Source organism: Megachile rotundata, chromosome 6 (genome assembly GCF_050947335.1).
Source record: "Megachile rotundata isolate GNS110a chromosome 6, iyMegRotu1, whole genome shotgun sequence".
NCBI classification, from domain to species: domain Eukaryota; kingdom Metazoa; phylum Arthropoda; class Insecta; order Hymenoptera; family Megachilidae; genus Megachile; species Megachile rotundata.
In genome coordinates, this window is record NC_134988.1 from 9044793 (window position 1) to 9062029 (window position 17237).

The 17237-nt window shown below is 37.5% G+C and overlaps 1 protein-coding gene across 8 annotated transcripts in view; it reads left to right on the forward strand.

Annotated features, from left to right (window-relative positions):
* The window catches only part of LOC100883627 (uncharacterized), a 427612-nt gene extending 411621 nt beyond the window's left edge, over nt 1-15991 (forward strand). For 5 of the 8 annotated variants that reach the window (XM_076532931.1, XM_076532933.1, XM_076532932.1 and 2 more), the window contains exons 12-16: nt 2656-2754; nt 4925-5263; nt 6054-6269; nt 7559-7709; nt 8293-15991. In XM_076532931.1, coding sequence (XP_076389046.1) covers nt 2656-2754; nt 4925-5263; nt 6054-6269; nt 7559-7709; nt 8293-9026 — 1539 coding nt within the window. In that variant the 3' untranslated portion in view covers nt 9027-15991. The remainder of the gene's footprint in view (nt 1-2655; nt 2755-4924; nt 5264-6053; nt 6270-7558; nt 7710-8292) is intronic. The other 3 variants (XM_076532938.1, XM_076532939.1, XM_076532936.1) reach the window with 3 other exon arrangements.
* The last annotated feature ends 1246 nt before the right edge of the window (nt 15992-17237 follow it).

Here is a 17237-nt window from a genome sequence, read left to right on the forward strand (position 1 = left end):
CGTAGTAATCCAACGCGTAGTAATCCAACGCGTAGTAATACAACGCGTAGTAATACAGCGTGTGGGTATCCAACGCGTAGTAATCTAGCGCGTATATATTCAACGCGTAGTGATCCAACGCGTAATAATGCAACGCGTGGTAATTCTAAGCGTAGTAATCCAACGCGTAGTAATACAACGCGTAGTAATACAGCATGTGGATATCCAACGCGTAGTAATCTAGCGCGTATATATTCAACGCGTAGTAATCCAACGCGTAATAATGCAACGCGTGGTAATTCTAAGCGTAGGAATCTAATGCGTGGTAATCTAACGCGTAGTAATCCAGCGTGTGGATATCTAACGCGTCGTAATCCAACGCGTGGATATTCAACGCATATTAGTCCAACGCGTACTAATGCAACGCGTGGTAATTCTAAGCGTAGGAATCTAATGCGTGGTAATCTAACGCGTAGTAATCCAGCGTGTGGGTATCTAACGCGTAGTAATCCAACGCGTGGATATTCAACGCATATTAGTCCAACGCGTACTAATGCAACGCGTGGTAATTCTAAGCGTAGGAATCTAATGCGTGGTAATCTAACGCGTAGTAATCCAGCGTGTGGATATCTAACGCGTCGTAATCCAACGCGTGGATATTCAACGCATATTAGTCCAACGCGTACTAATGCAACGCGTGGTAATTCTAAGCGTAGGAATCTAATGCGTGGTAATCTAACGCGTAGTAATCCAGGATGTGGATATCTAATGCGTAGTAATCCAACGCGTGGATATTCAACGCATATTAGTCCATTGCGTACTGATGCAACGCGTAGTAATTCTAAACGTAGGAATCTAACGCATGGTAATCCTCGCGCTCTGATTGGTGCGTATTTTTCCTTAATAATTCAAAAACCAAGCTTCAAACCCCATTTTTACAAAGGAAAATCTTATTCAGAATCACGTCAGCTACCCCTCCATTTCAGGGACCACTAGTTGTGAGACACCCTGTATATTACGAACAGTAATTATTAATCACTTAATCCATCACTCTAATAAATCTCCTCATTACTAAATAATTTCACATTCATAGATTCAAAAGCTAGGACAATGAAACATTTCTACCAGAGAGGTTAGGAATTACCTTCTGTAATATTTTCTCTTACTTTACTATTCATTTAATGAACATTTTAACTTCTTGACAAATTATTACTAATTAATTTCTTGACGAATTATTTACTATCCAATTCAACATACACTTCGTCATTTTACATAATTTTTCATTTTCACTGCATAAAATAAGAATGTGATTGAACCCAAGTTTTTTTTATACAACCATGAGTTTACCTCGCACACGAAGTTTACAGTGAATGGCTGAGAATACAACTTTCTAGAAATTTAATTCAAACTTTTGGATCGTCTAGTACGCTGCTCTCAGTTTCTGCTACGCGTTATAGTGTCTTATATCGCAACTTATACGCTCTACGTTATTAACAATATATCAGGAGTTTGTACATAAAAGCATACATTCAATTCGCAGAGGAATGCTTTACTTTAAAGTGTTCCGGCGAGGCATGCTTTGATGAAAACTTGATCGATCTTATTACCTGTATCCTGTTGTTATTACAGCGTCATTGAATATCTCTCTAATCCTCTATCATTTATTTGTAACAAATTATACGCACATAAACGAAATTTAATGCACAATTTATGTTTCGTTGGGGACCTTTAATAATTTGGTTTTTATTTATAATTATTCTACGAAAAATTTTATAACAGGATATCAATTTTATAATTGGTATATTTTTTTAATGAACTTTTAATGAAGTAATGATGTTTAATTTAACAGTAATCAACATGTATCTTATTACATATTTAATGATGTTAATTAATCCTTGTATATTTGTATCTTGGAATTAATTTCATTAATCAATTAAATCATTACTAATGATTTCACGTTAATTGGAATTATAATTTCAATAATAATTCAGTGGGTTAATATCTTCCACAAATTGAATTTTAGTTAAATCGAATTATTACTACCTGTTATTATGAATTATCAATCTTGAAATTATAATACTTATAATTTAGTTTCAGGAATTAAATGATTGGTAATGATACAATTTTAATTGAATTATTATTTTCATCAATTTTAATTGAATTATTAGTTGCAATTAACAGTTACTATTTTTAATTGAGATTTTAATTTGAATTTTCATTTCACGTCAAATTTTAATTTTGACAAAAATCAGATGATAGATGATAATTCAATTAAAGTTACCGAATCAGTAACGCATCGACTAAACAATTATACTCGAATTTACAAATTAATGAATCATATCAAGACAGAACCACCAAAAATACTGTTAATGTTATTATTTCTTTATGTTTTCAAAGAATTCGTAGCATGCACACTTTGGGCTGATCTACGTACTGTGCACGTATAGTAACTTAATATTTATGATACACATTGTGACATTGTTTTGCTGTTATCTGACACTACCACTATAATCCATGGTATTTCTCTCTATCTCCATATTTAATTTTCATCTAGCTTCTATTTCGTAACGACTAATCACCTCTAATGGCATTACGCGCTAACTAGACCGATTTAGAGCCCGCTTATCCTTTACATATGCGTGATTAGAACTGTCTCTGCGAGTATCAACGTTTTAGAGCCGGAGTAGCGGCGAGGAAGGACTATCACCAAGCCAGAGCAGCGACTACGAGGATCAAGAAGAGCTCGAGAAGCAACACTCGGCCGCCGTACACACAGTACGTGTCATATACAAGTTCTCCTTTCACGAGTGTCTCCCTTTCTATCTAGTTCAGGTATGCACAACCAGTTGCGAGCCGGGCACGGCTGCCCACGAGGCAAAACGGCGCATTGCAGCGGCGGGTAAAGTTTAGAACTCGAGATTCATGAGAATATACCTTTACTAGATTTACCATAGTTCAAATTACCTAGGTCCATCAAAAAACATGGTAACAAGCTATAACAACAATTTTTTTATACTCAGCAGAACTATGTTTGTCATATCTTTAGTCTACTCGAGATTTATAGAATCTTTAATATAGCAAGTTATGTCATTACTGAAGTAACAGTAAAATACTTTTGATAATATTAAGTAATGTTATACCATGTTTGCGACCTACTTTTAGAGACAAATTATTTTTGAGATATGCTAGAATCACCCATTCCTTTCCTATGTCACTTCCACAGTCTAGCAATAACCCGCAATAAACCGTGCTCGCAAATAAGGCCTATACACGGGCAACCCATGTGCATGCCTGCTCTAGTTAAGTCCTTTGTGTTGTGCTAGTACAGTGTCCCATAATCGTGATACTAGAAGTATGTTCTCTTAAATATGCATTCATAATCATTAAACGTCGTAAAAGTGCATGTTATGTGGTTGGTAACGTCGGTTTCTAAGGGGATAATAGGTAAAGGCTTTCTAACATAATATGCTTCTTTAACAATCATTATTATGTAACATTATTTAACATAAATATTAGTGGAAATAACAATTAACTCGTTCCATGTAAATTATTAAACTGAAAACTTATATACGAAAAAGTAGTATGAGTACTATTCTGAAAGAGTCAGAAATGTCTGTTTATTACGCAAAATATTGGAAAAGGATTGGATACTTCGACAGCTATAGATTTTCTGTGCTTAAACGAATCGAAAAGTCCTTTATCGTTTTGCTGTAGCTAGTTTCGTTTTCGAGATATAAGTAATTAAAGATTGTCTATGTGACGCTTCGTGTTTGAACCATAGGCGCATGCGCGAGCAGTCACGTGGCTGCGCATACGCGATCAATCACGTGGCTGCGCATGCGCGAGACAGTCACGTGGTTGCGCATGCGCACAGCGACCACTTCTTGTATCCTAAGAGTATAGTACCCAATCTTTAATCGCCTATATCTCAAAAACGAAGCGTCCGATTGCAAAGTAGTAAAAGACTTTTCGCTCCGTTTTGGCATATAGAATACAATGTATGTGGTATATAATCTTTCCGAAATATAATAAAGATAATAACTGAAATCCAAAGTATACCGACACTACCACTTCATCGTAGCCATGTCTTCCATTTACAAATTCGCGTGCATTTAAACTAGGATATTTTTTCTTCTTTTTGTTTTAATTATCGTGACAATCCGGTAAGTAATCTTTTCACATCGGTTATCTTCACTCATCTGAAAAATCCGCAACACCTCTTCTTTTCCTTCGACGATTTTTTACATGAGTGAACTTAAACGTCGGATCAAATTAGCCGAGCGTAAATCGATATAAAGTATCGTTATCGTTAGAGCCAAATGCATGCAAGCTTTGGTCGTTACTTAATCCCGATCGAATCGAATGACCTATTTCGCTGGATCGTGCTGTGCAGTAACGTTTCGTTAAGAATGTACACACCAAAAGTAGTCGCTTATGTACATCATCACGAGTTATACAATCACAACACGTGCGAGTACACCACCGACAAGTCGACAATGACGTCACGCAGGCTCGAAGCTGAGGTTCATCGCTCCTCTATGAATCTTCCACGGTCGTGCCTTATCGTTGCATGTCCTCAAATCTTCAACAATCTTTATAATTGCAGAAAAATGGTTCCAGTTCCCTTTTGTATAAAGACTTTATCGACCACCTTTGAGGAGCTACACGAAACGACTATCTCGAAATACCAACAGAAACATCGAAAGTCATTCTTCAGAACCTACCGCGATTGTTCAAAAACCGTTCTGTGTAACTCTTCGATATATGGCATTGCTTCTCTAAATGACCCTCATTCTTGGAGGCTTTTTTACTTCGATCAAATTGGAAACTATTGAACCAGAAATTAGGATATCTTAGAGAGGCAGTGCTGTTTCCTTTGTTCATTTCAATATGGCCAACGGATGTTTGCCGTCAGCGTCCCGTAACGTATCGTTAAAATTTTCAGTCGGAAGCTAGCGCTTTACTCGAGGGCGAAAATAGGGCAGGAATTGCAGGCAGGGCAAGAAACTTAAGGCATGATGTGCAACGGAAGATTTCGAGGCTGCGCCAGGACCGCACATCCTCAGATGCGTTTCCATGTAGCGCCAGCAGCGTCGAGAGCCTTCCTAGCGGCAGTGGCTCCAGCACGCAAGCACTTGTGCGTGCAGGAAGCAATCACAGTTCGATATCTTGCGAAGATAGGGATGCTGTCAGTCCGAGCGCCATAGGACCCGTGTTGTGCAGGGCTAGAGCCCTGGTCGACTATACGCCCAGCCCTTACGACAAGGAGGCGTTGAAATTCAAGGTTTGGTTCAATTTCTTCTTTATCTTGTGTTCGTCGAAAAATGCCGCTTAGAAGCAAGGACTTAATGTAAATAGAACATGCAGTTTGAGGTTCAGCTTAGGGATTAATTTTGTGTGCATTCCCCTTCGCAATTAATCAGAGCCTGATTTGCGGAAATACATATATACCTCAAAGCAGATATGCTATTGATCAGGGGTTATATAAATATAATTGGCGAATATTTTGATGACGAAAATTAGTCCACCGGAGGCTTTGAAAAGAGGAAATGGAAATTAATTTCAGAACAAGGGTAATCTCTAAACTTAACCTGAAACCTAATCAAACTTGTAAACTCTTTGAACCGACTATGCGGGGATTAACGCATGCTTCTGAGCGAATGTTACATTAACCTAAACCTGCATCTGTACCTAACTCAAACCTGATCAAACTTGCGAATACAGCCAACAAAACTAATATGCATTTCAAAGCAGTAGAACCATCGGGAAGAATAGTAACCTTGGACTAACCTTGAACCTAATCAAAAACTAACCAAACTCCTAACCAGATGAGACTTGCAAGTATTTTTACTGCCGAACCGACTGAGCGCAGTAGCTTATACTCTGTAATTTGTTGAGGAAAAGTATTGACATCCCTTCTTCAATAATTCTCGACTGAATACGACTTGGTAACAAGAGTGTCTAACTCGGTAGGGTCTCGTGTTCAATTTTTCGAATTACAAAGTGGAAAAAGTTGTCGAGGATTTTCCACGCGTAAAGGATCAGGCAAATTGCAAACGCGGCTTTTGTTACAGAAGGGAGACATCATCGACGTGGTGCAAATGAACAAAAGCGGTCTGTGGAAGGGTGTCTTGCACAACAGGATAGGCCACTTCAAGTTCATAAACGTCGAGATACTGAACGACAGAGTTCCAAGGCGTGGTGAACCCGAAGGGCGGGGAAAGTGGGGCCAGAGATACAGGCAGAAGCCTGGTTCCGTTCAAGAGCTCTTGCAGAGAATGAATCTTCAGGTAGAGAGCAATATCTTGCCACGACTCGAACAAACCGATTCGCATTTGCATCGCTTCGAATGCAAAGCAGGGTAGAACTTGCTTTTATATGTTTCTTTATTTGCTGGACCTCTTCCTTTTCAACCATATGCCCAACCACCATCTTGTCCTGCGTACGCCTTTTATGCCGCCTACAATCCACGCGATTCCGTGAACCGTGTCGGGTTCCTCTTTTTTTCTTTATCGACACTTTCTTTCGTGTACCTCCGTCCCTTCAGCTTATTCTTCCCATTCTCTGCTTATCTCGCCGCACTTTTTCTTTAATGGCGACTAGTTGGCTTTTTGGAAGCGGGACTAATGGGTTTATGGAAATTTTGATCAGCTTTAAGGTTTTACCTTTTTATATCCTTGCATTGTTATGTTCCATGTGATGTATATTTGAGTGCTTAAAGTTTTATGTTTAAGTACTTAAAATATATTTGCATTCAACTTATTCTTTTGATAGTGTTTTAGAATAGATACTAGGTACTTAGGTACTAGAATATTTTAGAACTACTAGTATTCCAATAGTTCAATTTTATCACCCTAATTTTTTTAATATTGTTTCTTTGAAGGGCACACCTGGTGCGTCATCGATTGGTCACTGCATGATGCACTAAATCTATCATAATTTTGGTCAAATAAGCACTGAATAGTACATTTAGTGTGCTATGAATAGTTTCAAATAATAATTCGTACACTCAGTGCATTATAGGTTGTGACACACCTGGTGCGTCATATATTGTACACTGTATGACACACTGACTGCGTCGTTAGTAATTTTAAATTAACATTCCATAACATACTTGCTATATCCTAACCTGTTTTGAAAGAGCACCATATGACACATATAGTGTATCATAAGTTGTTTCAAGTAAAAATGCCACATCTAATGTCACTAGTAAATAAGCACTGAATGACACACTGATTGCGTCAATGGTTACGTCCAATAAACAATGATGCACTGATGCCTCATTCATTTTTAGTAAAAATTAAATGACACTTCACATACTTTGTAAAATAACAAACACTGTATGACGCACATGGTGTGTCATATCTTCTTTTCAGTAGACATTAAATGACGCAACTAGTGCGTCACTTATTGTTTTAGAGAAATATTGACTGACTAGGGCATAAGTATGACGTAGATATAACCTAGACCCATTTGTTATAAATAAATAATATTCACTAAATGAGACTATTCGAATCGACATCTGAATATTGGATCAGGTTAGGAAAGATAATATAAATCGAATAATATATCTTCTTAGGAACACATTCCTGTTTTCGTATTGAACGGATACGAGGATCTGGAACTCTTCAGGGAAATAGAGCCCTCGGATCTTGATTATCTGTGTATACATCAGCCGGAACATCGTGCTAAGATACTTACTGCTGTGCAGCTGCTACATGATCTGCAATGTAAGTTGCCTTCACATTTTAAACAAAGCATCAAGTAATGAAAGTAACAGAAGACTTAATATGTTATGTATTTAATATGTAGTATGTCAAACTTTGCTGTTTAAATTTATAGGCTAAGTTAACCTCAATGTTCAGAAAATTACTTAATAATAATATTCAAACGTGCAACTAAACCTAACATGCTAGTTTGATAGAAACTTAAGCATTTTTGAATTTTCGATCTAATAATCTTCCACATTTTTAAAATTTCAAAACATTCTCGATGTACTCACCAGCTAGTTAGGTTTACAGAACCAAGATGGTATGTGTTGGATTATTCATCTTAAATTACAAAAATTAACTAAATACTTTTGTCAAAATACATGTTAACTTCCATCTCAAAAATTAATTTATGTTTCATCCCACATTTACTGTAAATCATTTCAAATCTAAAAATAGCACAATCCGTAAAACTAGTGTTAAGTCACAAACAAAAAGATTGATGTAGAAAGTTTTGAAGCAGAAAGATCAATAAATGTAGAGACGTAGAAAGTCAAAATGTAGAATTGGAAGCTAACAAATCAATTTCCGTTCTGTCCACCAGCCGGAAGCGAAGGGGACTTAGCCTCAAGCTCAGAGGGGGACGAGGTAAATCGCTTGGTGCTAACATCAGGCCAGACGTCCGGCCATTGTTCACCGTTTAATCGTCGCCAGTTCCCTCGGGATTCTGGATGCTACGATGCTCACAAGAACCTGACTGGCCGGCGTACCGTGAGCCCGGAATCCTCGACGACCACCAAAGTGTCCAGGGAGAACAATCTCGACGTGGCAGTGCCCACGAAGAGCGTCACCGGTCCGAACCCCGACGGCACCCAGGGATCCGACAGCAAGGACGACTTCCACCCTAACATCCCCATCAGTTACAACGTCACCGGTCAGAAGGAAGGTCAGTTCGATAAATCGCCGTTGCTGCGCGGCGGCAATGTCCGATTCATCGCGAAGCGGGGCAACTTCGGGGAGACGGTGGTGATCGAGGACACCTGTGAAAGTGGACAGAAGGTCGGCGGTATGGTGAAATACGTGGTCGGAAGCAACGACCTTGGCCTCGAAAGTGGCGGCAACGTGACCGGTCTGGGTCAAAGAAGTTGTCTCAGCGAGAAGTCCAGCGATTCCGGGGTCAGCTCGTCGAGCATCAGCTCGGCGCCGCCCCTCCGGGACAAAGTGCTAGCTAACGTCGCCACCGATTCGCCCGCCAAAAGCTTCGGGAACTTCACCAAGGCGTCGCCGACATCTCAGCCAGCCAATAAGAGCCAGACCAGCGATCCTAGTTACCAGTGAAAAAAACGGTACCGGTGATGTGCTTAAAGAAATGTGCGACCTTCACCTTCTTTCCCTTTGCGTTCTACTTCGTCGTAAGTATCTTGCGTTTGGTTTTCAGTACGGGATGTTAGGTTAGGTTCAGCTAGACGTTCGTACCAGGACAATGATCGAAATCCTTTGCGGCATTGGAGGAGGTTGAAAGCAATAAATACACGGCCGTGAGTGGTTGAATTTGACGATGAAGTATATTTATAGAGGAACGAATATTTTGACTGATGAGGGGACTGGGTGTTCGCCTATTCTTTTGAGATTTTGTGAGATTATGGAGAAAAGAAATTGTTGCAGAGGTACCTTGATGAAATCCATTGGTTGGGTCATACCTTGATAACAAAACTTGCAACAGGTTACTACATGTTGTGTAATATACAAAGCATACTTTACAACTTCGAAACTTTCATAGAAAACTTTGGAAAGTTTTCTCAAAATTTTGTCAAGATAAAAATTGGTTTCAAACTTTTATTTTCAAGATGCAAAGATACATTTCATATCATAACATGGCTGACAACACTTACTCTTAAATCGAATATGTTAAAAGATGATCGAAGATGAATGATATACAGAGTGTCTCACAATTAGTGGTCCCTGAAATGGGGGGTAGCTGATGTGATTCTGAATAAAATTTCCCTTTGCAAAAATGCTGTATGAAGCTTCGTGTCTGAATTATTAAGGAAAAACACCCCGAGGATTGCGCATGCGCAGACGCGAGAGCCTCGAGCCTATCAGCTGAGCGCGCGAAATCCTCGCGCTCTGATTGGTCCGGTGTTTTTTCTTAATAATTCAAAAACGAAGTTTCGGACTGAATTTTTGCAAAGGGAAATTTTATTCAGAATCTCGAACCCCACCACCTAATTCCCAATTCCACCTAATTAACTACACTAATTGTGAGACCCTGTACCGTTTTATTACCCTAAGTTACGTCCTACAAAAGGGTCACTCTGTAATCGCACAAAATTTCAGTGAAATCTGTGATTCACAGTTTCTCCGTGAATCCTTAACCTAACCTTGACACTTTGTAAACATAACCTTTGTTTACCGTTTCATCTGATGCGAAAAAAGAGGATATCTTGAAGTACGTGGAATCAAAAGAAATAACGAGGTGCCTTGCTATCCTTTGTTGCCTTAACGATTCTTTCTCCTCGTTAGTCCATAACCGAAAGCACGCTGCTACCTATTCTGCAACGAGAATTCCAACTTCATTTCTCTCATCTGAAATCGGTCTTGTACTTCATTATTCCGATCCTGAATTTTTCACGAATCTCCCGTCGTTAAAGGAGGTACAAAGAGAAAAATCCTTTTTTTTCGTGCAGTTTTAACGAGGATGTAAGCAAAGTTTCTCGACTTTTGTACTGTGTACGGAATCGAAAGAATGTCACCGAACAAATGAATCACGGTCATTTCATGATCTCGTCTATCGTTTTCAACGCTCGTGTAATTAATGATAATAATTAATATGTGATAAGGTAGTATATACGCCTGCATAACGTGTAAATAAATAAAGAGACAGGAAGATAAACAAGACAAATCACCCTCGTGATTTATCGTAAAAAGACGTTTGACGACAAATTAGAGGGGGAGGAAAGAAAAGACTCGTTGAACCGTCAATTTAATTTGATACAAGACTTGATCAGCTGTTTCATCGTTCTCCACAAGATGGCTGATCTTTAGACCAGTAATTCGTAGACTAAAGACTGCCAACGCTATCGGAACTTTCCTTTCGAAACGGAGAGGAATTCAGTTTTTTACTCTTGTATGGTTTTCTTACGTTTAGCTCTAATTTACTCCGATGTGGCGAACGATTTAGTTAAGTAGTACATTGCGTATAAATAAATATGTATATGCGTGGTAGACTCTCGTTATATTGCCACTTTTACGCGGGTTCTCACGCACACTGGTGGCTCCACTTCCTACTATCGTTACGTCGTTGACGCGGTCAAACCCGATTGAATAATATTACACATTCTAGGTTAGGTTAGGCTAGTCTGTTGGAACGACGTTAGTCTGAGATCGAATGTAGTGAGTGAAAAGAAATAGGATTCTAAATTAACAGAATCACCATTTCAAACTTTGGAAATTTGAAAATTAAACAATTCTGAAAGTGATTTGAAAAGTAGGAAATTTGGGGATTTTAGAAATTGGGGATTTCTGGAATTTGATGATGAGAAAATTTTGGGATTTGGAAATTGGGGATTTCTGGAATTTCATGTGAAAATTTGGGAATTTTGGAAATTGGGGATTTTTGAAATTTGGTAATGTGGAAATTAGGAATTTCTGGAATTTGGAAATGTGGAAATTTGGGGATTTTGGAATTTGGTAATGTGGAAATTTGGGGATTTTGGAATTTGGTCATGTGGAAATTTGGGGATTTTGGAATTTGGTAATGTGGAAATTTGGAAATTTTGGAAATTGGGGATTTTGAAATTTGGTAATGTGGAAATTTAGGTATTTTGGAATTTGGAAATGTGGAAATTTAGGGATTTTGGAATTTGGTAATGTGGAAGTTTGGGGATTTTGGAATTTGGTAATGTGGAAATTTGGGGATTTTGGAATTTGGTAATGTGGAAATTTGGGAATTTTGGAAATTGGGGATTTTTGAAATTTGGTAATGTGGAAATTAGGAATTTCTGGAATTTGGTAATGTGGAAATTTGGAGATTTTGGAATTTGGTAATGTGGAAATTTGGAGATTTTGGAATTTGGTAATGTGGAAATTTGGGGATTTTGGAATTTGGTAATGTGGAAATTTGGGGATTTTGGAATTTGGTAATCTGGAAATTTGGGGATGCGAAAATTTAAAAATTTTGGAAATTAGGGACTTCTGGAATTTGTTAATGTGAAAATTTAGAAATTTGGGAATTGGATAATTAAAAATTTTGAAAATTTGAAAATTAAAAAATTTAGAAATTGTACCTATCGGTTATTTTATACTCGAACATACTAAGTAAAGAAAAATGGGTTGAACAGATATAAATTGAGAGTTCTAACTCACGATACCTCGAAAGTGGTGGGCGGGGCAGTTGGAGGTGTCGAACTGACGCAAGAAAGGAGGCTGATTTCGCAAGCCCCGCCCCTTTAAGTCCGCTAACAGATCGCACTGATTGCGAGTTATAACCCGTTCATCTTTACCGAACATGTACGATTCCGAAGTAACAGATCTAGATATCGTTGCCTGTCTAGAATGTGTAAAATCACACTCTCGGGTTTGAGAATGTCAACATCATTACTGTTGCGAAATACTGTAAAGACGATAACACAGTATTTCAATCTGGTCCATAGTTCCATATTTACGGCAGGTTCTGCCAACTCCATGACTTTTCAGCTGCTATAACTCGATTCGTGGCAATATACGGAGAGTCTACTTTCTAATGAAATGTGGAAAGAAATACGTGTTCGAAGTCCATAAATTTAATAAATAATGTAGATATTCAATTGTACGATACATTATGAATGTCCTTAGTTTATTAGTTAAATACGGAAATCGAAAGCAATTGAGTTGAGTGACATAATGAAACATTGAGGTTATGCAACGATTATTCTATTTTTTAAACAGTTTCTTAACTGCAGTCGAGACATACGAAATTATAACACGTGTATTCAATTTTTATGAAATATGAAAGTCAACAGACACGAAGCCTAAGGCTAGTGCCCTGTTTGCCCAGTACTAACGACGGCACTGACCTGAATAATTCCATGTCACCTTTTGGATCATCTTTCATTAACATGTGCAACTTTCATATTTCACAAGTTGAAGTCTACTGAGACTCCACCATGATTACTAATTATTATTAAAACATTATATGTCTGTCTACATCTCATCAGAATTTTACGAATTAATTTGCCATGTCTAAGGACTAGATTATGTTAAAACCTTTTTTTAAGCAAGCCTCTCCGCTTCCATTGGCGTAACAAGGATTTTATACGAGATGAATGAAGTCTCGTTTACTAAAACTGTCCACGCCCCATACTTTGCATACACTCCGCCCTACACATTGTACGTTACACCCTAAGCGTTACGTTTTACACCCACGCACTACATGTTACACCTCTTCACGCTTTACTACACGCCCCATGCGTTACACTGCATCCCATACCCTCATGCTCGTTACACGCTGCATCTCACATTCTATACTAGATATACGGCTATTAGAATTCAACGTACGTCGCGTACATGGTACACGTTATACGCTGGATAGTCCGTCCCACGCCACAGTTGCTACACGTTACGCCTCATATGCTACACCTCGAAGCACATGATACGCTCCATTCGTTACACGCTACGCCTTACGTGTCATATGCTATGCACGCTCCGTACACTTCACGTTACGCCCCACAGACTGTACAGTTCATCCTCATACGCTACATCTTACAGGTTGCAGTCTATGGCTTGTATTCCATGCCTCAAATGCTTTATGCTGTGCTCTACGGTCTAGTAAATACGAGATACGCCTTATGAAGCGTATCTTCGTTCCATTTTGTGCGTTATTCTCATAGTCAAGCCTCCAACGTTAATAAATGTCTCACATACTACATGGTACATCTCATATTTCACGTCCCATAAGCTATACATTACAACTCTCACATTACATAATTCACGTTACACTATACGCTCCGCCCTACACACTATATGCTCCGCCCCTCGCACTGTATGCGCCGCCTCACATAGTGTACGCTCCTCCCCACGCGCTACACACTACGCCCAGCGCGCCGTATACCCCGCCTTATACACTATACGCTCCGCCCCATACACTATACGCTCCGCCCCATACGCTCCACACTACACTGCTCGCACCGTACGCTTCGCCTACGCGCTACACACTACGCCCACCGCGCCACACGCTCCACCCTACACACTAAGATCCATTCCTTGTGTCTAATGGGTCAGTCCATACATTTAGCGGATTCTGGCCCATTCTAATGACTCCTCCGTTACGCCAATGCTTGTGCTCTATAAGAACCTCGATTAAAGAAAAAATAAAAAGCTTTGTGCACTCAACAGGAATTGCTTCTTTTCTTTTTTTTTCTGTTCGGAGTTGATATAAACATTCGAAATATTGTTAGTACACAATCGACAATCCCCATCTTCGATGCAACTTAGTTCTTCGACAAGATGGTAACCTGTACATGTGTATATTGAACCATACCGCAAGAAACGTTGAAAGTTACAAAGTTTTCGTGTGTATATATACAGCACTCATAGAAACATAACGATGTTTTATATTGATCCAATCTTTGCCAAAACTTTAGACTATACAAATCTATATATATAAATATAAATATAAATATGTTATATATTAAATCGTTGGATCTTATGTACATCTTTTGTATAGTGTAAAATGGTGGACGAATCGAACGCAAAACGAGATCAGAAATGAAAGACTCACGATTATTATTAACAATGGGTACGATTATCAAAATCTCTATATATCTCAATACTGTAAATAAAATATACGTAAACCTGTTTATGAAAGATAAGAAGAAATGAATAAACGATTTGATTATTATCGAAGAAAGCCGGAGACTGACGAGTAAATGTTAGAGATCTTATAGAATTTAACATGCATGTTTATCTTCTTCATTACTATCGATTTACAAGTAGTTTCACAACCGACGAATAAAGTATTGATTATATATAGAAATTTTATAGAAGTATGACAAGAGAAAGTTTCATCCACGATTTTCTATCGAAACAGACTGCTTTTGCAATAATCTTTTATTTATAAGACACTCGATTAAATTTGCAATTTTTCTGTGTATTTCCTTTAACAAATAGATCAAGTTTATCGATGGGATCAAAGATTATTGATTTGAATGGTGCTCACTTTCATTGAATTTTTATAAATAATTCCGTAGCAAGAATGGAAAATTTGCAAATTTAATTGTTGATTTAATATTATAAAGGGTGTCAACGAATTATTGATCAACAGACTATTAAAAAATTCTAATAAAAATATTTAATTGTGTATTGGATATTTATCGTTTTTTAATTAAAAATAAACTACAGTTGGAAGTATTTAAATTTTTATTTGTTTAGAAAATTGCAAAAGTGAAGATATAAAGTTTAAATATGATGTTAATCCATTGACACCCTACACAAATTGAATTTTCAATTTTATATTAAACGGGTCATTCATCAAAACACAATCAAAACTGCAATGACGACTATTTTGAAAAAGTTGCATTTCTTTTAGCAAAATGCATTCGCGAGATGAAATCTTCATTGCTTCATATACACGAATTACTATAATGCTATAGTTTATCCGTTCCATTCAGAGAAATATTATGCGTAGAGAGTGAAGAGGAAAGAGGATCGAGAAATAAGATGGCGGTAAATAGAGAGCGATGGCGAGAATGAAAAATGTTAATTAGTAATGACGCAATACAAATGATCGTATTAGTTGAAGCATATAGCGTTTAATGTAAAGAAAAATAATAAAAAAAAAAGATCAAATTCATTTATGAGAGTAGGTACAGTGAATCATAATCGAAATAAGTAATTTGAGAGGAAAAGACGTCTTGGTTAGATTATGTCGGCGCCGGAAGTGGCGGCCATATTGGGCCGGCCATCTTGAGCAGTACGAAGGCGTCTGAATCGCTGATAGTGAAAATACAAAACGACAAAAAAAACATGATTAAGCGTTTACTTAGCGGTCTAGTCCATTTTTTCTTGCAAAGTTTAATGCGATAATTGTAAATAAAAAAAAGTAAGGGGATTAAAGAAATAAAATAACAGGACTAGGAGATTGCAATCGCGTCAACGTGAGTTGCTAAAAACCTTTTTATATACTGATTTTGTATTTATTGATTAATTGCGGTTTTTTATAGAGGTAAATCCGTAATTCTTATCGCCTCTCAGTTCTCGTATGGTTTCCAACGACAATTGTTAATTTATTGACTGTGAATAGAAATAAATGATCGAAAGAATCAAAATTGAAGACTAGTTTTTTTACTCCCTCAATTTTTTAGTTGCCTTCGTATATTATAGCGGACTCTCGTTATATGGTCGACGGTGAGACAACTCTTGAAATTTGCAATGTAAGGTAATGTAACAAGGAGTATATTAAATATTAGTTACTTATTTTTCGTAACTTATAAGTTATTATTATATTACTGATTCTAAGTTTTTAACAAATTTAGAAGTGGAAAGTTCTTATATTTTTTTTCTAACAAAAGTTAGGTTATTCTAATTGCAGCTGTAGCTCACAGAGTAAACCAGAGACGACACGAAAACGTCCCTTTAAGTTGGTTGTACAAACGAGCGGGAAATTTAAATCGAGCAAATCTACTTTCACGTCAATCTCCAATAATTTGGAATATATTTGTAATAAATTTTCTGTATATAATATTGTCTTTTGAGGTATTTTTATCAATTTTACGCCGTTGAAAAGTTGAAAAAGAAAAGAATAAAAATGATTGCTCTACAAAATATATTTGAAGAATATGTATTACGGAAATGATTATTACAAATAACTTGTAAGAAAATGAAAAACTATATATCACAAGAAATTACAGATGAATGTGTTACAGAGATATGACAAAATATTTATTACAAATAAATTACTGGTGAATATGCAGGTTTAAACTATTCCTTTTCCGTCATACTTCTACACTGTGCGCATGCGCAGCCCCGATTCTTTTGATTTGGGAATTTAAATTGATCCTCTGTCTCTCTAGGAGATTTCCTTGTTTAGTGCCGCCTCTTGTTATATCTACTCTTTGGTAGCTAAACATGTCTCTTCACGCGCCAACTCATGTTGGTTGGTTTCAGTGCATGCACAAAGCCTTCACTAGTTAAACCCTTCACTACTCATATGTGTCCATATGTGATTATATGACCATGTCCTCAATTTTGACATAATGTTAACGTATAATAAATATATGTCTCTGAAGCTGTATAGAATAAACCGCAACAGTTTTCCATTAAATTCAAAATCGCCACAATTGGTCCACCTTAACAAATAACGTCGCAGATGGCGCCACATGCGTTCCACCTCCTACTTATCAGAAATCATCGTAATCTGGTTCTCAGTGATTTTAAAAGTTAAATTAGATTTCAACCCCTATGGATTTTTACTTACAGTACTAGAAACTTGTCGAGTTATTACCCTCATAATCTACCTTCCTGAAAGTTGAGCTCTCTCTCTCTTAAGGAACGGGTTCAAATAAAAGGTTACAG